Below are 24,734 nucleotides of genomic sequence, written 5' to 3' on the forward strand. Positions count from 1 at the left end.
TTTTAAATTGCATAAAGAATGTGTTTGCTTTTGATAAGTGAACTCTGATTCAGTCCAAAAATTCCTAGTTTCCAGTCCAAAGATCCTAGTTTCTTTGGAGTGCTTGTCTTTATTGTTGCTCCATGCCGAATTTGCTTTTTGAGTATTTTCGGTTTCTGATCCTGGTAAAGCAGGAAATTTCTTCCGTATTTAATTTACAATTTGGGTTCTTTTCATCAGTGGTGTTATAATAGCTTCGGAGGTCCTTTTTACGTTTTTCCGTTATCAATTACATCGCTTATAAGGCGAAACATGGTTCCCTGCTCAAAGGGCGCAGACGGCAGGAACTTCCTCTTTTTTCTGTTTGCAAGCATATGCTTCGTGAGGTCCAGCACACTTCAGACATCTTTCTTTATAGTGGCAGAGCTCGCGGGTGTGTCCATACCGCTGACACTTATGACCCTGAACTGGGCGCTGGCGGGATTTGTAGGGCTGAATAAAAATGTCGAGGCCTCGCAGAGTGTCTATATCGTAAAATTGTTTGGACTCGGCGTTTCATTTTCCCTCAGCCAGAAACAGGGATAATGGAGTGATTTTTTTTCATCTTTGAAACTAGTAATATGTCTCATCTTAATGACAGGGATTCCCTTTTCTGTTAATTCTTGCTGAATAAGTTCAGTGTTATTGTTACGTGGGAGTTTTTTAATCACGACCTTAATAGGCTTCTCTGAATTGAACAAGAAAGTATGAAATGCAACACCACAATCCTGGAACATTTTTGTGATCTTCCGATAATCATCAGTATCGAAGACCCTCATATTTAGGGTGTCACCCTTAAGGTCGCCTTTATATTTTTGACTCCTAAACGTTCAATCTGTTCTTTCAACATTTCCCAGCTGCCTTTTCAATCTGCTAGAACAATTTTTGGAAAGTGATCTAAAATCAACTTGGGAAACCTTCGCTTAAATAGCACTTCTTTCTCCCTCAATCTAAATAAACGCTTGCTATCTCATTTACATTTTGACATGTAAAGTGTAGGTGAAAAAAGAGTGACAGAAAAGTACTTGAACTTAAAATTAACTATTAGTTTAAAATAAATATATAAATCCTCACAAAATCAATGCCTAAAAGAGAATGTTAAATTCCCATTCCACTGGTTATCAAATAATTTAGCTTGTGCTTCGTTTAACACTATCACTGCGAAATCATAAATCATAATCTCATATACATAGATATGTTATTTACGTCAAAAAATCATCAAACAAACTTTGTGAATCGTCACAGTCGATATTATAAAGATTCCATAACATTATTTGCTTTTTATAGAATCTGATAAATTATCTGATCGCTTAATTCTTATATTAGAAAATACGGCTGAAAGAAATAGATACTTTTTACACTTTGTAACATATTTATAAATGTGCGACAGTAAATTACGACTTTCATTTCTGGACGTAAAAATGAATGTATATAACACTGAAATTTTTAAATACATTTGAAAGTAGTACATAATGCTAACTTCCTATAACAAATTTCTTAATGCATGGTAATAAACAGCGCCTTTCGTTTCAGTACATAAAAACATGTACGTATCAAACACCTCTGTTCAAAACGTTTCAGGAAAAGTCATGTAAGGGGCTAAAAAGTTGTAATAATTGAATTAGACGATAGAGGCTGACAGAAGAAACTTATGATGAAATTGCATTATCCAAGGATAATATCGTTCATGTTCTAATGCAGACGGAACAAAAGCATCTTTTGACTATTCGACGCTCTGTCACATTTAAGCAAAAGGTGGTTTAGCAAAAAGCTTGAGTCTTTTTTGTTCAGAAGTAGATCTCTATCATTATTTGCCATATTTCTCAGTTTGATATATAGAGATATTAGATTATTTCGAGCCAGAGAGATGAAAAATGAACAATGCTCTCGCCGGGACTCGAACCACGAACCTCTCCAATATGCGTCGAGCGTGCTGACCAGTAAACCGCGAAAGCGTGCTAAGAAAGCGGGAGAAATACCTTATATACTCCCCCTTTTAAAGGGTGACTGGAAATTAGGGGAGCCATTCGCCAAATCATGCTGGGGGAGAATCATCATCCATCACCTTTATAGTTCGGGTGCCACTGTAGAGACATTGGATTATTTCGAAGCCGGAGAGATGAAAAATGAGCAATGCCCTCGCCGGGAATCGAACCGCGGACCTCTCGAATACGCGTCGAGCGTGCTGACCAATACACCACGAAGGCATGCTAAGAATTACCTTACAGAGATACCATTGGTCTCTCTTACCAAGAAAGTTCGTATCAGAGTTTCCAGATATTTTAAGCTATCCAAACTATCGTGATCTCCAACCTATGACAGACACCAAAAGAGGAAGTTTATGAATGCTATAAAAATGTCAGAAAGGCTAGAGCAAGTATGTGTTTTCCGATGGTTGTTACTTTGAAGACGACAGATAATAGTGTTTTACATTTCAAACAAAACTGCACTGCAAGTATTATCCTAGAATATTTTGAACTTAGAAGTATGTACTTTTCTTTGTCTAATAATTACACGGCTCATCCAAATTAAAAGATCTGATATAAAAACTTAACTCTCACTTACTGAAAAAATTATTATATAGCGTTATATTTAAAGCATTAAGTCTTTGTCGCTAGTAACCTAGAATTTACGTCCTGAATATAACAGAATTGTTCGAATATAGCCGTTAATAAAGGAATAAAACCCAAAGCTGCAAAACTCGGTGCTTAAAAAGGGATTATTAGGGAGGAAGTAGTATTTGAATTAATTACCATTAATTACCAAAAGTGGAAGATTTAGCTGAATATTTATCGCTTAGATTTTGAAAAAGCTTTCCAACAGAATGACAGACCTTTTTCCTTTTAATAACTAACGACACAGTTAAAAAACTTTACCAGTTACTTCCTTTTAAATACGAAATGGGAAGCCTCTCATAATTCGACTACCCATAGTTTGCTTCACTGGCGCACAATGTTAGAAAGAATGTTGAAATTTCTTAAGAGTGCATTGCTGCATTATGGTTTTTGAGGATCAAGTGACGAAAACCATTGTTAGAAAAAATATCATTTGAAAATTTCAGTAAGAAATTCAATGGAATTTTGCAACAAACAAAAGGGTTGAAAAATAATGGCAACAAGTTGTCGTGTTTTTTTTTTTTTTTTTTTTTTTTTTTTTTTTTTTTTTTAATTTTATTTTTTAATTTTAACTAAAGCATATCTTCTATTACGAAAAATGGAAAAAGTTACTAAAGTCTTAGTAATAAAATAAAAAGAATTTATGACAATAGCAAAATCTCTTAAGTAGCTGAGATCATGAGAAAACAGACTGCGATGAGCAAACCCTGAAACATCAATAAAAAAGGAAGAAGAAAGAAGTTATTTTTAATGTGCATAATACTCCTAGGATTTACCATAAAAAAGGACACGTGTAAAAAAATAATGTTTCAGATTAGATGTAATGTGCTAATGTTACTTACATGGCAGGATGAGTAGAATTCAGCACTGAAAAACTATTTGTGAGATTTTCTTTGTTACACTCGAAGCCGAAAAGCATGTTTTTAACACTATAAGGTATTTCTCCAGCCTTCTTGGCATGCCTTCGTGGTGTGGTTGTCTGCACGCTGGGCGCGTATTCCAGAGGTCCGCGGTTCGATTCCCGTTGCTAATTTTTCATCTTGCCTGCTTCCAAAGAATACCTAATGTCTCTACAGTGGCGCCCGAACTAAAATGGTGTTGGATGATGATTCTCCTCACCCAGGATTTGGCGATTGGGTACCCTAAAAACCCCAGTCGCCCTTTAAAAAGGGGGGATATATAAGGTAGTTCTCTCGCCTTCTTGGCATGCCTTCGTAGTGTGATGGACTGCACGCTGGGCGAGTATTCCAGAGGTCCATGGTTAGATTTCCGGAAAAGGCGTTGCCTATTTTTCATCTTGCCTGCTTCCAAAAAAAATATTCCTAATGTCTCTACAACACTATAAATTCGTATTTTCCGGCGAATTTTGTGACACTTCCTAGTTTTTCCTAAATATTTATCCTCAATAACAGTGTGACATTTTAAATATATCCTTTAATCTTCCGTCATACTGTTTGCTATCCCCGATCAAGTGCATAACGTTGTCATATAAATGAAGTGAGTTGTTTCAGAAGGATCGATTAACAGCTGGTTGATAATATAATTTTTCCTAAGCAATAGCAATTTGTCCAAAGTATGAAAGCTATTTTGTGTATTATGAAGTAAATTATATCTTATCTTAGTTTTTAATATCAACTGTTGATAGTTCTTGGTCATTTAATCAGCTCACAATTCACTTTAAGTTTGCAGTATTAGTTGTAATCATTAAAAAAAACTATTCTTTATGATGCATATTTAGAAAAAATCCAAAAGACGTTATGAAAAATATTGAAGGTATTATGTAATAATTCAGTTTGAGATTTCTGCCACTTTTAAATACAAAAATTTAGAAACAGTTCAAATTTTATTTTAGAACTCTTAAGAAATTTTATGTACACTAAAGAGCCAAAACATTATGACCACCTACTCAATAACGCGTTGTACGACTTTTGGCTTGCAAAACAGCGGCAAATTGCCTTGGCATGGATGCCACAAGTTCTTGGTAGATGACTGGAGACAAGTTGTATCAAATGTTTCAGAAGCGGTTCCGCTAAGTCGAGATGTTCTGACATGGTGGTGTTTGAGCTCTAAGCTGCCCTCCATGACATCCCAAATCTGCTCTATCGGGTTAAGATCCGGCAAGTTAGGTGGCAGGACATTAACTGGGATTCATCATTATGCTCCTAGAACCACTCCAACGCTATTCGATCATTTGTGGCATCGGGCGTTATCCTGCTGTAAGATACCATTTCCAGTTGGAAAGACAGATGCCATGTAAGGATGCAGCTGATCTGCAATTATTTTCAGATAGTTAGCAGCTTTCATGGTCTGTTCTACCACAAACTAAGGGTCCCAGAGCCGCCTGTGAAAACGTCCCCCAAAGCATAATACCGCCACCAACAGTCTGTGTATGACCTGCTGTATAGGAGGGAGCCAAATGTTCGCTTAGAAGGCGTTCTCTGACATGACCATCGACGTGATGAATGAGAAATCGGGATTCATCCGGCTAGGCAACTGTCTTATTTATTGTCCAGTTTACGCGTAGTTGACAAAGACGCTTGGTCAACAGAGGCACACGAGTGAGACGTCTGCTGCGCAGTCCCATATTCAACAGCACAAACTGAGCTGTCTGTTCCAAAACATTTGAACTTGGACTGGCATTGTATTGGGCTGTCCGTTGAGCCACTGTCTGGAGCCGAATTTGCTGTACCAAGCGGGACAGTCTGCGACAGATCGTGAACAACCTACCAGTAGTGCAGTTTCGGAGGTACTCTTTCCGAGACTTCGGGCCCTTACAATCTGCTATCTATCATATTCGCTTACATCAGCAGCCTTTCTCATCACTCGCAAAAATAAGTGCAAGAATAATTCCTTACCTTCTCCAGCAACTCATTTTAAAAACTTACTTACATGAAGTTCTGATGCTTCTCATGAAATAAAATAGTCTTCCAAGAAAACGTCCCACAGGTGACAGGTGACAGCAGGAACGAGCACCCGGACGGCTTTTCATTGACTACTCGGGTACTGCCCGAAGCTTGCATCCATCTAGAGAACACCCCCGGTGGTCACACAGACGCCTCGCACCACGCACCCAGAACCAGGGCCTGGACCTTGCCCTCTGCAGTTGCTGGTACCAAACGCTCTTTGCCCGCCTGGTGGACTGTCGTCGAAACGCCCGGGCTCCAGCGTTTATTGGATTTCAAACAAAAGTATCATACATGGACAAACAGGGGCTTTTGTGCATGTTCTGCACATTACATGAAGCATTATTTCACAGTTGTAGAACATTACCATTACATTACCATTGGGTGTGAGATTATAATACATTCTATCGTGCCTCGCTTATTGCAAGTTACACTCATTACATTGCACGCTTACATGACATTACATTAAACATTTACAATTACATTAACATTACCTTAGGCTTGCTTGCATTACAATAGCTCTTTGCATTACAATTACACTACGTACTTATTGCATTACAATAACTTATTACGTTACGTTACGTTATTGCATTACAAGAACTTATTACGTGCCTCGCTTATTGCAAGTTACACTTATTACTTTGCACACTTACATGACATTACATTACCATTGGATGTAAGTGGTCGAGCGGCTAAAAACTGCTTAGTAGTTCTTCTCGGGTTTGAACCCAGGTGAACGGACTGGCTGAATGGCTTGGCTCTCCTCATGTGTAATGGCAACATGAGCCAGCTTTCCTTAAAAAGTCCTTCTCTAAGGTTTCCTTAGATAGGTAGCCCTCAAGAGCTTTGCTGTGCTCAAATAACTTAATTTAATCATTCAGGAAAATTTAAAGGAATTTAGCTAACTAAAACAAGTAATTAATTTTTAATATCAAGCTCTTTCTATACCCCCTTTTCTTTTCGAATTCAGTTCTATTTCATACACAGCGTTATCATTAACAGAGATAATACTAAAAAAAACCTTTGGTTTTTCTAGCTTATACTAATTCTTTGTATAGCAAGATCTTTCATTAATTTGTTGCTTGTGATATTCTGCCTAGAAGCAGCACGGCATAATAATTCTATCACAGTGATTTATAGCTTATGTATCTGTTACTACATATGTGCGGAAATCTGGTAATGGGCAGCTTACCTAGGTAATCTGCGGATTAACTAGGCAGATCCGTTAAAAGTTGGAATTTTGTTTTCCTCGCATTACCTAGTAAATATGCCTATTACTGGATGATTGGCTCATTACTCATTAAAGAAAGTAAAAGAGAGGAACAATATTTTTCACTTTAACAATTCTGAGTACGTCATTATGCATATTACCTAGGTAAGGTGCGAAAAACTCTTATTTTGCATACTGTAAAGCTTCGTTCAGACGGGGGCGTAAAGGGCATACGTGGTTAAAGCCGAGCTCCGTTGCCAAGGCAACCAGTCTGTGCTACGTCACAAAATCTGGTTTAGGGCTCGTGGTATAGAGTTCAAAGTTTTCAACTTTACGCGAGTTTGGAATAAGCGTCGACCAATCAGACCGAAGCTAAAACGAAGCGGAGTTCTACAGAAGATTTCGCTGTCACAAAACAAGCAGAGCGAACGCGAGAAATCAATCGAGCAGGAGAACAGCGCGGGAAAGTTGTAGACACATCCACGCATGCGCACATTTAGCTTCTCACATTGGCCACGGCCACGGAGTATAATGAAGGAGGTGAAACTTCCTAGTAGAAAAACGGCCTTAAAATGTCGCGTTCACTAGATGGCGCTGTTGTTCCATCTTATCAGTTCCAAATGTAAACATTTATTGAGTAGCCAGGCGGCAAAGCTTACTACCGAATGAAAAAATCTTTATGTTTTTAATGTGTTGGATTGCGTTATTATTAACGTTATAATATTCTGCTCACTAATGATTGTATTTTATTCCTCAAATTATAAAATTAATTTACAGCTTTCATGCTGTAAGGCTTGTAGTACATTTTATGAACGATTAATTTGAAGATATTTTTCAGTCCCTCCCCCTTAGAAAAATAATCATATTACTAGTAATAATACTTGCTGTATATATGTTAAATTTAATTAGAATAGTTTCTTCGCGTCTCTCATTTTGTAAAATGCTTAGATACACAGCTTGATAAAAACTGTGACGAAATTTTAATGAAGTTTATAGAATTTTTTACTTCAGTCAGTAAATTTTCTTTACTATCATAATTAGCTATTCTTTTTTATGAATCAGATGTCAGTTTTGATTTTGATATTTTTATCGTTTTCTGTTAAAAATTTCCATATCTTTGTTATTTGAGAAGTATGTTTCAAATTGATTTCAAAAGATTTTAAAATAGGATTCGGATTTGAATTCAGTTAAGTATTCTGAATACTTGGTTATGCTTAACTATATTATTCATAATTAAAAATAAAGAGTAAGAAATATTGAAACTAATTCATTCTACCTTTAATTTTGTCCGGCTTGAACTAACTCAATGCAGTATTTAATAAAATGCCAATAAATGCAGTATTTTAACTAAAAATATAATGCAGATCATATTTTATTTTAAAAGTTAATGTCCTCTTTTCTTTCCAAAGGAGGAAAATTCTATCCCATTCAATAGCGTAAAAGATGAATTTCTTATGTTCAGAAAATTGTTGTCACAGTTATAATGTTATGATATTTTCTTGCTGTTAAGTTTCAAATTGGTACATGTAGCTTTTTTGAAAAAAAAAAACAATGTTTTGCATGTGTTATGTTTTACTGGAAAAGATCCCCTAATTTTTATTTTCATTTATTGAACTGATCATTTACTAATAGAGTCTAATTACATTTGTTGCAAAACTACCAGTTTAATATCAGAATACCTAATGTATGCTTGCTGCGGTATTTAAAAAATATCATTAACTATATAAAACTAAATGCTGTTTTCTCTTACAGTAATTATTTACTTTTTTATTCTCAATTTAATATCTCTTTTTCAACGATTAAAGACTCGCAGTGAAAAAAAACAAGTTCAATTAAATAAAAAAAAATTAATAAAAGTGTAACAGTAATTATATAAATAATCCCGAAACAATCTTAGCAGTATTGTTTTATATCGTTACACACACTATAGGAAGCTACAGTGATTTTTTAAATTTGTGTTCAATTTGTAAGCGCCTTGTTAAGAGAATACTTCAGTAGTACAGCGGCTTACCCAAGGTAGGATCATGGTATTTGCCAAGTCATGGTGAGCTGTCTAATAAAAGGAAAAGAAGAGTCCTGAATACATTGGCTGTCTCTGGAATTTGGAAAATAACGGCAGCTGTCATCACTTTTTTTTTGTTTGGTACATAAAACATCTCCAGTACTAATACCATAATATAATAGTGCTTACTCCGCTAACTGCAAAAGAGGGCGAAGAAATGCCAGTCACGAAAATGCCAACTACGACATATTTGTAACAAGAAGAGTACAAGCAGCAGAAATCCAGAGGTAAGCGAAAAAACAATGAAAAGACCAAGAGATTCACTAATTCCCGCTGTTTCAACCAATGAAAATATCAAGAATCAAGGAATTTTAATTTATGGAGTACTTAGCACGAAGCCTTTATCTCCTCATTATCAAAGATTAAAAATTTATCATCATCAAAAGAGGGGTTCATCTAATAGGATAAAAACTTGAAAGGCCAAAACAAAAAGCTTTAAACGAATAAAGTCTTCACATGAGAAAAAAGGTAAAACACTTAAGAAGGACTTTTTAATTAAATTTTGCATCAATACATTAAGGGCCAGAATGAATTTAGAAAGGCACTCGTATCATAATTTAGAATAGCGAAATAAAAACTTGGAATTCCTCGATTCTTGATAAAATTAAAAGTACAGACAATGCAGAAGATAAAAAACAAAAAATGAAAATATTCCACAGCGAGAACAACCAATCGTAATATTTCTTTCACTTTACAGACAAACTGAACTGAAATGAGTTATCTGATGAAATAGCTTGGTCATGTTATAACAAACCTGTTAGCAAAAATATTGTAGCCAGATGAAATCCCTTATCTGTTTCTAGATGGCTGTAATAATTCCAAGGACATAAATTTAATGTGACCTCATCAGATATTCACCCCTTTTTGAGGGGAGGGGAGGAGGAGGAAAATTAATTATGTGAATAATAAAAATTCTGGTATCATTGTGCCAGCCTCATATAAAATCATGACAATCACTATGGAGCTAACAGTCTGAAATACATATTACATAGATTACATTTTAAATGGGAAGATTTTTTTCATTTAGGTATCACCAAAACCATGCCATCTACACAAAAACAAAATTTTTAACATTAAAACATAGAACCACTTATTTAAATATTCCATAATTCAATGCAAGCAACTTTTTATGCAAAATACATATAAGTGCATGATATAAATATGGTACGTAAAATTTTCGAATATACCGTATAGCAAGTACACAGTACAGAATTGTAAATGAAGTATTTCTGTGATAAAACAAAATGCTATTTTTGTACAGCCCCAGTTACACTTAATTAGACTTAAATCACTTACAGGATGAAGAAACAATACAAACCATTATAATCACATCATACCGGGAAATTTTGAAATCAAACACTTATGCACTTGTATATATTAGGCACAATGTCGTTGAATCTCAAAATAATATTTAAGGATGATCAAGCCTTAAACTCTAATAATTATGCTCACACAATCAAGAAATCAACAAAAGACTCACATAACAATAAATTTCGAACAATATTAATTTAACATATTGCATAACTTGTAATAATGTTCTATGATAGTACAAGAAATGAGTGAAAAAAAAAGAATTAAGTGTGCTGAAGTGTGGGAGAATCTTTTAGGAGCCAAACGAAGGCAACTGATGTGAATTCTAAATGGCTGAGAAAAAATCATTGTCAAGTGCACAAATAACATAATTTACATCATTTACTTTAGTAGAAAAAGTTTTCGAAAACCTATGCTGGAATGTAACCTTAGATTTAGACACTACAGACAAGTATCTTCATCTCTGACAATTTCCTTAATTTAAAAAAAAAAATCCATCTATTCATAGCTCAAAAATTCAGAAAAGATAACGTAGAAATCTGAAAAAATAACAATAAATAAGTGAAGAATAAATTACAACATGAAAAAAAAAAGCAATGAATGTGTAGCACAGTAGTACCAAGTGCAGTTTGACGCGCAATACTGAAATTATAAAAATGTCAAAACAAAACTAACCTTTATAGTCATATCTTTATCAATTATAACCCTTTTTTCACACATGTAATTAGTTGTCCATCGAGCACATACAATGAATTCAACTACAGAATTTACAGTCCACAAACAATGCGGTTTGGAAATGTTCTGCAGACTTTCAGTCAACAGTGGAAATGTAAAATCCTTTTTAGTAGCAGCAACATTATCTGCAAATGGAGCGTTCTTTTTATTCACAGGCACATTTCTTGCAGTAGGTGCTTTTCTTTTACGTGACTTTTTGGATAAATATGAAGGCAGATTTGGAAAGATTGAGGATATTGCTCCTTCTTGGAGTCTAGGGCGGCCCCATTTCCAACTTGAATATTGTGCCATCGGACAACTTGGTCTCATAAAATCGTTTTCTGCAAAATGATGCTCACATACAACATCCTTCTCTGAAAGTATTCGGTCTGCCCGAGGAATTGCATGTCTCCATTTGTCTAGCAGCACAGGATCCTGTAAAATATATTTCAACAAGTATGTCAATTTTTCATTACACTTATCTGCTGTTATGTTTTCACTCAACCATGAAAGTAAAGTTAATTTTAAGCAGCACAGTGTTAATTTCCATTTATTATAAAAACCTACTTCAAACGGAAAAGAAGGGGAAATGAGTTAATCTTCTTTTCTGTAAATGAAATAAACAGGCAAATATTCCATCATTCTTGCATAATTTCAGAAATTTATTTAACTTTAAAATCTCAGGATTGCCTGCTTTCATGCACGAAATGCAAATGCACTTAGGTTATGTAAAATAATTAACTAATTTCTAATTTAAAGTTTTGTGAAATATTTAATTTCCAATCTATTATTTTTTAAATACCCTCTTAATTACTAACAATCCAGACGTTCTATAAAGTTATATAAATTCGTCTGACTGTGATCAGGCATGATATAAATGTTGCTCACCTTTGGAGCTCTAAATATACTTGGATTCTTGATTCCCAAGCTTTTATTCTTCTGCCTAACAGATGTATAACCACTGTTGCATGCAGGGACGAAGCAGGTTGCATTACAAGAATTACTCATGATGGAAATTGATATCAAATCAATATTTTCTGTATTGTCAAATATCTTATTATTCTATGTCTTATATATTCTATGTCAAATACTACGAAAAGACGAAAAACTAACGATTGCAGAGCCCTCTATAAATAATGCGGTTGTCTCTATGCCCTATGCATACGCCTCTATGCCCTTTACCCTGCCGTCTGAACGCAGCCTAAAGGAATAAATCAGGTAATCTTCATATTAACTAGGTAATATGCAGATGAGAAGCTTTCACACTTTGAAGGTAACATATCAGTAGACAGATAAAAGATTTTATGTTATAGCAAATTTTTTTAATAATGAATGTTGCTACAGAAATAGATGATTTTGTTTGCATAATACCAGTACAACGAATTTCCATTTTTACTTTATAATCAGATGATTTCATACATATCTATATTTTGTAAAATTTTATATTGATTATTAAATATTACTTCGAGATTATTGTGTGTAAAGTGCATTAATATTACATTTATGATCTTTATGAAACATTTTTTATTAAATAAGTTTCAGAATATTTCGCTTTTGTCTTTTTTTTTTTTTTTTTTTTTTTTTTTTTTTTTTTCAATAAAAAGGCGTCTTTACTGAATAAAACGTGTATTTTGTTTGCTCATTATTAATTTTCATTAACATTAACTCAGAATGTCGAAAGCTCATTACTGATATTTATTTCTAGAATGGTTTGCCATCCCGAGATAGTCCTTACGTGTTTAACGGGGACTTCGTGGATAGGGGATCTCAATCCGTGGAGGTTCTAATCTTATTGCTGGCTTGCTTCATAGTATGGCCAGACGCTGTCTTCCTGAACAGAGGTAACCATGAAGATTTCAGTATGAATATCCGGTAAGTGTTATAAATATTTTTGTAGCAAACATTTTCACAACAAATCACCAAAGTAGAGAGTATAATAATTTCTCTTACCTTTTATTCAACGGATAATATATACTTAGTAAAAGGATTAAAACCCTCTGAGCGGCATGACCAGCTTTATCCGGTCATGAGATTTTTTGTCACTTGATACATATTAGCTTATAACTTAAGATATTTCTCTTTCTTACTTTCTTTAATAGTGTAAATGTAATCTTAATGAATGTACGTTTATGAAAATAAAGGCTAAAGTAAATAATTGTGTAAATTTAGCTAATAAAATGCTGCACAAATACAGGTCTTCATGACAAATCCAAAAACCCGTGCCGCTCAGAGGGTTAATCCGAAAGAGGTTGTAGACGAAATTTGCAAAGTTACAAACACATTTATTTTTTATCTAATAATAGAATAAGATTCATTAGGTTTCCTAATGGAGGTTCGAATCCCGCGAACGGGCTGGCTGCATGGGTGTTTTCGTGGTTTTCCCCACGTGTAACGTGTATACGAGCCAGTTTCCCTTAGAAAGTCCTCCACGAAAGCATCCCACCCCTTAGGCAGATAGCCCTAGTGCGCTTTGCCGTAATTAAATGCACCACACCACTACTCAGTGGATTGACGGCGCATGCTATATCTGGTCGGCTGATTGTTGCAATGTATAATGAGGCCCCTGCTGCTTGTGTATATTCTGTAATATCCTCTAGAAGATTATATTCAGTTTTTAGTATGCATTAGTTTGTTTCCATTGGCGTATATGTTGGTTTTTCGTTTTGAAGTCCAAATTTTTGGACTACTTCTTCGATTTTAGCTACGGCTGTTGTTGCACAGCCCTTTTTCCACGTAGCTTTGCTGGTTCTAAGATGCATTGCTTAGCTACTGCGGTTCATCTTTTGTCTGAAAAATTGTGATATGCCAAGGAAATACTAAGGGATGCATATCGCGCACACATAGATGTGTAAACGAGAATATGTGTTCAAATCAGGGGCCACGTCTGAAAGCTTTTCTTCTCCGTTGCTCTATCGGTTTATCTACGCATCTGTTTTTCTAATCCACAAGTCATCTATAAAATTATTATATACATACATACATATATAACAAGCAACCTAAACCAAAACTCTAGAACTTAAACCTTTCTCTTAACAAGCAACCTAAACTAAAACATTCTCTTGGTGAGCATCCATATTGGATAAATGCACACTTTAGCTTCTGTCTCTCTTCCCTTTAAGACGCTACTTCTCTCTGCTCTGCAACAGAATAAAAAATGTAGGTATTCTTGAAAATGCACGATTAGAATTCCGTGTAAATTGTGGCTGCAAGTTTCAATTGAAATAAAGATGAATATTTAATCCGCCTCGACTGCCGAGTTTGCTGTTTAGTACGGATTCAGCATTCTACGTTCTAAGCCATCAACATTGCTACTTCTTTTTCATCTCACACACACATACGTATACAGCTTTATCTTAAAGTAATAACGCATATAAAATATATATTTTTAACGTAATGAATAACACACGATGGACCCAATAAGAGTTATTGAGCAGAGTAACTAATTAGTAGAAAATAATGCAGCTATGTATAACATTTTTAGTGTATAGTATACTAAATTCTCGTAACTATTGGGTCATACAAAAAGTATCCGCGTTTTTTTGCCACTAGATGGCGTTGATGCCTATATATCTGGCAACACTCACTCGATTGTCTCAAACGAACATGTGCTTAAAAGGTGACATTCAGCTTTCATTGTTTGTGAAAATAGTTTTCTAATTCGAAGCTTGTGTGAAAAGTTATATTTATTTGAAAACGAGTGAAATATCTGAAGAAATACGTTATGTGATGCTTTTTTACTATAAAAAAGGTAAAAAGGCTGCAAAAACATGCCGAAAAATTTGTGAAGTGTATGGTGAGAATGCTGTGAGTGAACGAAGGACGCAGGAGGGGTTTGCTCGATTCCACTCCGGAAATTTCGATTTCAAAGATTCACCTCGCTCTGGTCGGGCAGTCACTGACAAAGCCGATGAAATTTTGCTACTGGCGGAGCAAGACCAGCAAGCAAGCTGTCAGGAAATAGCAGAGGTACTAAACATCAACCAAATGTCAGTTTGGAATCATTTGAAAAGAGCAGATTACAAAAAGAAACTCAATGTTTGGGTGCCACATAAATTGCAACCTGGTGCAACCTGGGGAAGTCATCAATTCGGCCCCGTACTGTGCACGACTCGACCGTTTGAACGAAGCAATACAGAAAGAGAGACCAGAATTGACCAAAGAGAGGGAGTTGTGTTCCATCATGATAATGCGCGGTCACACACATCTTTGATGACTCGGAACAAATTGACGGAACTTGATTGGGAAGTTTTGACGCATTCACCATATAGCCCGAACCTTGCACCGTCTGACTACCATTTTCTTCGGTCACCGCAAAACTCTCTTGATGGTAAAAAATTGGAAGACCAAAGCGCCGCTGAAAATCACTCGCCCAAGTTTTTCAACGATAAATCACAGAAGTTCTATAACGATGGAATTATGAAGGCTACTCGAAAAACGGCAAAAGATCATAACTAATAATCGTCAATATGTACTTGATTAAGACTAATTTTCAATAAAGAAAATTTTTGTTCAAAAATGTACCAAAAAAGCGCGGAGACATTTTATATGACCCAATATTTCCGAGAAATCTTTCCGGGTTCAAGATTAATGCAGATATTAAAAACTGCAATATCTTCACTATAATCTATCACTCTGCAGATGGATTAGATATGATCGAATTATAGCAAATTCCTAGAACTGCTTGCAAATAGCATAATTGCCTTTATGAAGGATTTCTTTGAAATGGCTCATATTTATCTGTTTATATGCAGAAACCTATACAGTCTCCTACAGTCAACGTATCTAATTGCATGAAACAGAACCACTCGGAAAAACTACAAACGTATGCATTTTTCCTACTTGGAGATGTACTGAACATTCATTTTACATCTTAACATATTCGTTATTACTTTTTGTTTACATTTAAGATAAATTGTTTATACCCATATCATCTACATCTTTTACATAATGTAACTTTTTCACTTAATTTTGAACGGAAATACATCACAAAATTTTCTGGGTATGAAGAGTGTTTTTACAGTTTTGACATGCGCTGAAAAAACGCATAGCTAGGCCAAAATCTGAAATTAACATTTTGCAGTTGCAGAAGAAATTAAAGATTTTCACGCATTGATAAAACAATATCTTTATCTAACATGGCTGAAAGTTTGTAGCATATAAATATTCACAGTGTTTATACAAATTGCTAACAAACTGATTGACAGGCACTGAAAAAACGCATATCTATGTTAAAATCTGGAATTAACGTTTTGCAGTTGCAGAAGAAATTAAAGATTTTAACGTATTTCATAAAATAATATCTTTCGCTAATACATATGAAAGTTTGTAACACGCAAATATTCCCAGTGTGTATAAAAATTGCTTCACCGTGTGCCAAAATAAATTCTAGTATTTGGGGATATATAAGTATATAATGTAATATTATTTGCTGTGTAAACGAGCAGCAGCTTCTTATGCTTTGTTTAGGTTAGCCTTGGTGAATTTTGCACGAACTTATTAAAAATACATAAGGCATTTTATACGTGCCTGCTTATTTTATGCTACTATATAAATCAGTAGTATTAATTTGCGACGTCTACCTGTTCAACGCTAGGCGTCATCACATTTCTATTCCCCAGACACCAACACAGTATTCGACTGCAATTAAGCACTTTCTTCATTAGCATTCGAGAACCTTTTTTTGGTGCTTCCAAGGCCTTCTTTTTCTATCATAAGCGTAATCTAAGCACGCAAACTTTCAACCGTTTAAAAACGGGACGAGGCAGTGACTATAATTTTAGAATGAAGCGTCCGTGCACCCGATTTTCAGAATATTATGTCTGTGCTTACAAGTTGAGAGGAGAGTAACTATTTATGCAAAAAGAAAAAGGCGAATTTCTACTTGTATAATTAGCGAGAATTTACGTAATGTGTCGTGACTGTATTTCGTTGTTTAAACCAGCGGTGCAATTTATAGTACAATTCTATTTACAGACATTTACAGCCTTATCAGGCAATTCAGTATCATGTCTCGCGAGTTAAATATGCAAATGGGGATAAGGCATTTGAAAAGCGTTAATTAAAAAAGCGGAAATACGGGTAAATTAGTCATCTTTAAACGAATATATACATTTTTAATGCTCTTTCGAATAAATTTTGCGTAGGTCATTAGCACCTTGTTTTTAATAAACACTAATGAAGTTTTAATAGTTAGAATGTTGACAATGATCAAATCAATGTTTATGGCAGGCAAATTTAAAGCGTAATTGTTTTACTAGCATATAAATTTGTATATCTAACTACTTATGCGCATTCTTCATGCTTCACATACAACACAACAGTATCGTTGTATGTTAAATAATCCTGAAAATTTTAATCAAAATTCTAGACGGCGTGAAGAGCAACAATTTAATGAACATACTTTATTTGTAACGTTGGAAGAACATGATTAAATTCATATTTCCTTATCGTCATTTTCATTTTAGATTTTAAGATGTTTATGTGAGTGGATATCTCCAATAAGAGATACTGCTCACCATATAATTTAATTATTATAATACTGTTATTATTGAAACATAAATGTCTTCAAATTTCAAAAAAAGTTTTGAAGAATTCTAATTTTAAGTAAGGAAATGTAGAACTTACTTGCCGATGATTACTGGAAAAAGTGCAAGAAATAATGTTCAGTACCGTTAACTTATTTGATGTTCTACGTTTTCTTATTTAAATTTTTTCTCATAACTTGATTACTGGAGAGATAAGAACATTGGCCGCTCCTATAAAAACTGCATATCCCAGTAAAAGATGAAGGTTTGTAAAGAATTCGCAAGAAACGGCTTTGAACCGTAAAATAAAAACGAACTAGCTCTCAAAGCATATAAATATTCACAGTGTTTATACAAATTGCTAACAAACTGATTGACAGGCACTGAAAAAACGCATATCTAGATGTAAATAACATTATAGAGGGATAAATGACGCTGCGAATTTACACTCTGAACTTGAGTGAAATAATATATAGTACAACAATAACTACTGAAAATCAGTGACAAAGTTACATACAAAATAAAATTAAGGCAAAGTTCAAAAAGAGTTATTTTAGATTGTATTTGAAACTTTCATCAATAGTCTTACAAATTAATGACTCTTACGTTAAATTAGATCATGAGTAACATATTTTATACCCAGAATACTTTTCGCCTCTCGAAATTTTATAATGACATACACAAAAGTCCGTATGTCATTATAAAATAGCAAAAGACTCATTTCCGAAATCTATTCGGTAATTAAATAACGTGTAATCGCTACAGTTTTAACACTACAGCTGAAATTTCCATTGCAGTATACTGTTTGTTATTATTATTGTGGAGTAGTTTGTAAAATAGCTGAAGAGGTGTTTATGTAGATGGGTTAAAATGTAGTTGAAAAATTAAAGGTATTTTTCCCATGTGTCCTTGTTATGTAATGGTCAGTACACCCAACTAACATTTGCAAGCTCTCAATTCCTTGCAAAGATAAAAGTTCATTTTTCGAGGTTTCTGCTCGCAAATAACCTAATGGCTCTAAAGTGCTGCCTGAATTGACATGCGTTCATCGATATCTCGTCATCAACTTGTTTCGGCCGACTGGGTCTCGCCTCTTTCTCCTCCAATCGCCGTTTAAGTGAAGGTCCGCTTAGACAGATAGCCCTTGCGTGCTTTGCCATAATTAAATAAAACCAAATCAAAACCATCATCTCGAACGTGTTTTTAAAAAATAAATGATCTCATATGTCACTTTTTATAACAATAAATGTATTATAATGTAGTGTTTCAGAGTGAATATTCATTCGAGGATAAAACTGTATTAGTGAACAGAATATCTTCAAACTTTTATAGTTGCCATTCTAGCGTGTTACAAGATTTATGTATTGAATATTTGCATTCTTTTAAAAGTATTAATTACTTTGCCGCTTTCTACAGCCACGGAAAAATGTTTTCTAGCTTTAGAGAGATAAAATGCTATTTAAGAAATATATCACTCGAAAAATGAATCTCGATTAAATGGAGTTTCTTTACTACCCATTCCTAGGAACCTTCGTGTAAATGATTAAGAAACATTTGATAATTTTTCTAGTATACCAAGGAATCATAAATTTATTTTGCGAGAAAACGCATCACTTAAGTAAGTAAGTTGACAATTAATAGTTTTGAAAAAAGATAAATTATAAACCTTGAGTCATGTAGCTCTAGATTATAAGTTAAATGAATTACTGTTCTGCAATTTTAAATTTCTTTAATCTGTTGAAATGATTTATCAGATGAAGATACTTCATAGTTGAGAAATTTATTTACTACAATTAAATCCATAGATTGTAGAGTCATTAGGATATTTTTTGGAGGCCGGAGAGATGAAAAATTAACAACGCCTTCGCCGGGAATCGAACCACGGACCTCTGGAATACCGGGCCAGCGTGCAGAACCACTACACCACGAAGGACGCTTGGAAAACGGGAGAAATACCTTATAAGATGAGCTTTTTTTAATCTGTTTTAAACATCTTAATAATGCAAGTATTATGGCAATTGCTTGTAAATATTCAAAGAGTAGTACACATGTACAGTATATCTTTTACAGCATGTAACTATATTGGGTCATCCGAAACGTTCTGCAGTTCTTTTTATCATAAATACAAATGAAGCAGTACAAATCATAAGAATGACTTTTTGCCAATTCTCAGGCAGCTGTATAATCGCTTTTTTTTAAAAAAAGTAATTAGGCTAATTCGTTATCGACGTGCTGTTTAACAGTCTTCAAATAAATAAAACCTGGTTGTTCCAGGAAATTTTGAAGTGACTTGAGGATGAATATGGGCTAGTGAATATGGGGGGCGACACGTTCAAGAAAGAGTTTCTTCTGTAAAAGAACAAGTAGAAGAAAGAGTTTCTTCAGTCAAAGAACAAATAGAAGGAAGAGTCTCTGCCGTCCAACAACAAATCGAACAACAAATTCATGACAGTGTTTCTGCAGTTGCCAAAGAAGTTGATATTTTAAAGAAATTCGTAGCGACTGTCCTTGCAATACTGTATTGACTGGATCCTGAAATACAGAAAGCTCTACGAATGATGTATGCCAAAAATTTGAAACTCGCTCTAGTGTACGCCATGAAATTCGAAGTAGCCCAGCAAGCAACTCGTAGAGACCACCACGCAATCAGATCTGCTCAAGTCCAGGAGCCAGTGGATCAAGTCACTGCTCGTCTAGACGATTTAACCAGACAACTGAATGCCTTGAGACGAAATATTAGTGACGAGAAACAGACTTTAAAGTGTTGGAGCTGTGGTGCTGAAGGTCACACACGACGGAACTGGAGAACACCCCAGGGTACGGAAAATAAGACCGCTCCCATCAAGAAGCAAGGAAACTAAGTAGTGGCTATCTCGGGGGACGCAGATTGCCAGATAATGAGAAGCCCCATTTGAAAGCACTTCAGATTTCTGGAATGGGTGGCGGCAGTAATGGACTCTTCATCATGGGACATATCAATGGAATTCCCTGCAATTTGACGGTAGATGCAGGAGCCAACGTTACCATCATCCGAAAAGATTTGGCTCAACAACTGGAAGGTACACTTATCTGGACGCCGCCCTGCGTTACCCCCCAGACTGTGTCCGCGGAGAAGATCAACATCGAGGGAACATTAAACGTTAATATCACGTTCAGAAGTGCCGCCTACCATCACACGGCATGTGTAGTAGAAATTACAGATCCTTTCATCCTCGGATTGGACTAAGGAAATAGAATTTTTCCTTGGACTTTAAAAATAACGAACTGCATTCTGCCAGTGAGGACATAACCCTATTCGCAATTATTGACGAAAAAGTTAAATCTGGCCATCAAATCATAGCTCAAAACGCTACCATAGTACCAGCAAGAAAAGAATTTCTACTTCATGGATCCATAGCCGAGAACAGAGATTTCCACTTTGGTGTATTGGAATATCCAGAGAACTGTAACAGCCCGAAAGGTGTAGCAGTAGCCTCAGCATTCGTCGACCTAATCGAGAACCGTTATCCCGGTGAGAGTTGCCAATGTAAAACTGACAAGGCAAGAGTTATTAAGAAATGTGAAGTAGTTGCAGCATGTACTCTAGTTCCCAGTATTAAACGAAACAATAACACCCCAGAACGTGTCTTCAGAAATTATTACATCAAAGTTATTGCAGAATGCACAACTAAACAATGAAGAGGTGAATACTGCCGAACGTGTCATTCAAGATCTTCAAGATGTTTTCTCCCGCTCATCTTCTAGAAACCTAAATTTTTCATCTCCTTCTTAAAAAGACAGAAGATTTATGGTAAATAGATATCTCCTTCACATTTAATTCCAGTTTAAGAGTACTTTAAATTAATACGCAAGAAATCTTCACCTGTAGCTTACCGTTAGAAAGTCCTCCACGAAGACATCCCTTCTGATAGGTAGATAACTCTCGAATACTTTGTCATAAATAAACCAAATCAATTTATAGCTTATCGACGGCAAAGTAAATAAGACAAGCGGATGCAGGTAGTTAGGGTGAAACGGGTGGCCTGCAATACCTGTATGTAGTTTTATTTCTCTTTCACAACAAGTAGTTAAATATTTAGAATCGCTGAATGCTGGCAGTTTTAACAGGAGTTAGATTCTTGACCTGACGATATGGGTGTATGAGAAATTTTGTGGTTTCCCTGCATATAATGTAAATACGTAGCAGATTTTTCTAGAAAACCTCCACGAAGGTTTTGTTTCGTGTCCTTTGGTTAAATATTTACCTGAATTGATCTTGATCCATCTCACATGTAGATACATGCCAGGTTCCTTTAAAGAAGTCATACGTAAATATCCTCTTGAAGCAAATAGCTGTTGAATTCTTTGTCAAAATGAATTACTTATTTTTACCTTTACTGCAGTATAGAACAAATGTAAAGGAAAGAAGCAATTGTTAGAGCAAATCCCCTCTTGCATCTCTTGCATAACAGTAAAAATTTCGTTTCTCTGGCTCTAAAGATCTTTAGTGTGCTTTTATGAAGACAGGGCGATGTAGGATAAAACGCGCTGCCAGTATGAATATAACGTAAAAGAAGTTTGCCTGTAGGACTCGAGTTGACATCTTAGCATGATAGTAAGTTACGTTTGAAAGGTCATAAGGAACTATTTCTTATAGAATTAGTTTTTACCATGTTAGATGATTTAAATATGTCTTTCCAAATAACCAACTTATTCGGAGTATTTTAAAATTATATTATCTATAAGGCCTTTCGAAATCTCGAAGTTCTTTATTCCAGAGCAGTAATTTGCATTTTGGTTTTCGAGTACTTATTGAATGCCTTAATATTTCCTCTACATTCTGAACTAAAACTACGATACATATCGCCTTCTCACTATTTTTCTTTCTGAATAGAGGCATTTTGTTACCGATAGGGTTAGAAGTAGAACCACGCTTCAGTGTTCAAATTTCTAACATTCAATGTCCATTACGATACAATAATTCTAATGATTTGCTACTTAGCTTTATTTTTTGAATAACTTTAGTTTCTTTGTAATTTAAGAGCTGAGTATCGGGACGGTCTTAAAAGAAAATTAGCTTTGTTTATTTCGAAAGGGTGAAACAATTACTGTTGTGAACTATTAGCGTATGACAAAATTGTTTACGGAAAATACAAAAAAAAAGGAGGAAGAAAACTGCCAGCAGATGGAGCTACAGCTGGGTTTGGTTTGGTTTATTTAATCAAGGCAAAGTTCTCGAAGGCTATCTTCCTAAAAGAAAGGATGCCTTCCTGTAAGTCTTTTTAAGGAATACTTGCTCATATACATGTTACACATGGAGAAAAAAAGGAAAAACGCCCATGCAGCCCGTACACTGGACCAAACTACTAGTGTTCAGCGACTTTACCGCCCGGCCGCCCATAGCATTTGGGAGTTGCCTGTATTCACAGCATTATGTAAATTAATTGTACGTAATGCGGAATATATAACCTTGTGCGATCAAAAAATTCCCTAACTGACTTTTTCACGCGAATTTGAACTCAGTACCATTGTTTGAGTTCTGTCGTAAATACAGTTTGTCCATAATTTATTCATCGGATGAAGATTTGTTTTAAATAATAAGTAATAAATAATAAGTAATTTAAATAATAAGTAAGGGCTAGGGGAAAAAGACTGATTTGAATTTTATATTAATACACTTCAACATGAGCATCATTAGTTGCTTGGAGAATATCAAGTCTGTTCTAGATTTCCCTCCCGACCTTATTAAGCATTTGCCTAGTCACAGTACTTGTTTCTGCCGTGATTCGTTGTTTTAATTCTTCGATGCTGAGAATCTCTCTGGTTGCATGGGCGTTTTCGTGTTTTTCCCCATGTGTAACGTAGATATACATGCTTCCCTTAAAAAGCCTCTGTGAGCTAGCTTCCCTTAAAAAAGCCTCTGTGGGGCATCCCTCCATTTCAGTTATATAGTATCTATTGGCGGAGAGAGTAATAAAAAATATATATTTTCCTCCTTTATAGTAAAACACTGCTCCGCATTTTTATCCTTCGAGACCCCTTGAAATAATATTCATGTCATAAGTCACCCACATATTTAGTTATTATATATATATATGTTTATATGTGTCTCTGTCTTTTGTAAAATTCATAAGGAAAACGGAATGTATTTCATAATCTGGGCAAGGAACTAAGTATTTTTACTCCGAATGGTAGCCGGACGTACTATCAATTTTGTTACGGAGGTACGCAATAAGGGAAAAGAAAATTCCATATGAACTTGATAAATAAAATTTAAAACTAAAAGAAATAAAGGCAGTGAAAGGAAATATATCAGATAGAAAAAGAGACAGTAAAAACAAAAAATTCCTGTAAACAAAAATAATCGTAACACATAATTTCTTTAATCTCATGTATAACCAGATATTCCTAAATGGTAAGCAAAATGTACGAAATTAGAAAGGTGAACGAGGAAGTGTGCTTGTAATCCAGGTGTCGCGCGCATTGCCCAGTTATGAAGTACTGTGAAGGTTTAATTCGCATACTCGAGCAATGTGCCTTTGTATTCAAATTTCTCAGTGATACCTGAATTCATCTTCTAGAACTGTTATTACATTGATCATTAAAGGCGGTTTCACACTAGTGCCATGATGGCATTGCTAAATATACTTCGTCGAATCATCATACTGGTAAATAATTTAATAGGACTTTATAATTACGCAAAATTTTACCAAGAACAGGCCATACGTGCATAATAAAATTGCGAATTTTATATTAAACCCACAAATGTCTTAAAATACTCTTATATAGCGTGTGATTATTCATCACTATATATTGCAGAACACAGATAGCGCCGGTTGAGAAATGCTGTATTTTTTCTGCAAATCATGCATACAATCCGAAATAAGTTAAAACGATGAAAAATTATTTTATTACAATGCAAGAACTTATAGCATCCTCACATGCGTGTTCTGGATGTGTAACTGGTTAGCAAAACTAACATTGGAAGATCTATGTTTCGAATCCCGATGAAAGCATAGATGCTTTATCATATTTCTCACTCCGGTAATCTTAAATATATTTGCAAATACAACAGTGAATATTTTAAAATCATGTAAAGAATTTAACTTCATTTTTTCATTATGGTACTTATTACGTATTCAAAGAAGTATTTTACTTAAAATCTGTATAGAATTAGCACTAGGTCTGAAAATTGAATTGGTCAGTTTTAATCGCACCTTTGTTTTTCTCTCTTATGAGTCACTCTTAATGAGGTGATTGATATAATCAAATAAAGAACTTCCTGTAGCAGGTAGACTTCCGATTTATTATTTTTGCTGTAAAATCTCAGTCATATGAAACACGTGATTAAATAAATTTTAATTGTCGTGCAGGATAACTTACAAGTTGTAAAATCGT

At 34.8% G+C, this 24,734-nt stretch overlaps 1 protein-coding gene across 3 annotated transcripts in view; it reads left to right on the forward strand.

The window, feature by feature from the left end:
- rdgC (retinal degeneration C) overlaps positions 1–24,734 on the forward strand; it is a 288,353-nt gene that overhangs the window by 165,906 nt on the left and 97,713 nt on the right. For all 3 annotated transcript variants that reach the window (XM_085807574.1, XM_085807576.1, XM_085807575.1), the window contains one exon: positions 12,539–12,705. In XM_085807574.1, the coding sequence (XP_085663700.1) occupies positions 12,539–12,705 (167 nt within the window). The remainder of the gene's footprint in view (positions 1–12,538; positions 12,706–24,734) is intronic.

Source organism: Stegodyphus dumicola, chromosome X1, assembly GCF_044657685.1.
Source record: "Stegodyphus dumicola isolate Sdum_Otavi_A_Nest chromosome X1, ASM4465768v1".
Lineage (NCBI taxonomy): Eukaryota > Metazoa > Arthropoda > Arachnida > Araneae > Eresidae > Stegodyphus > Stegodyphus dumicola.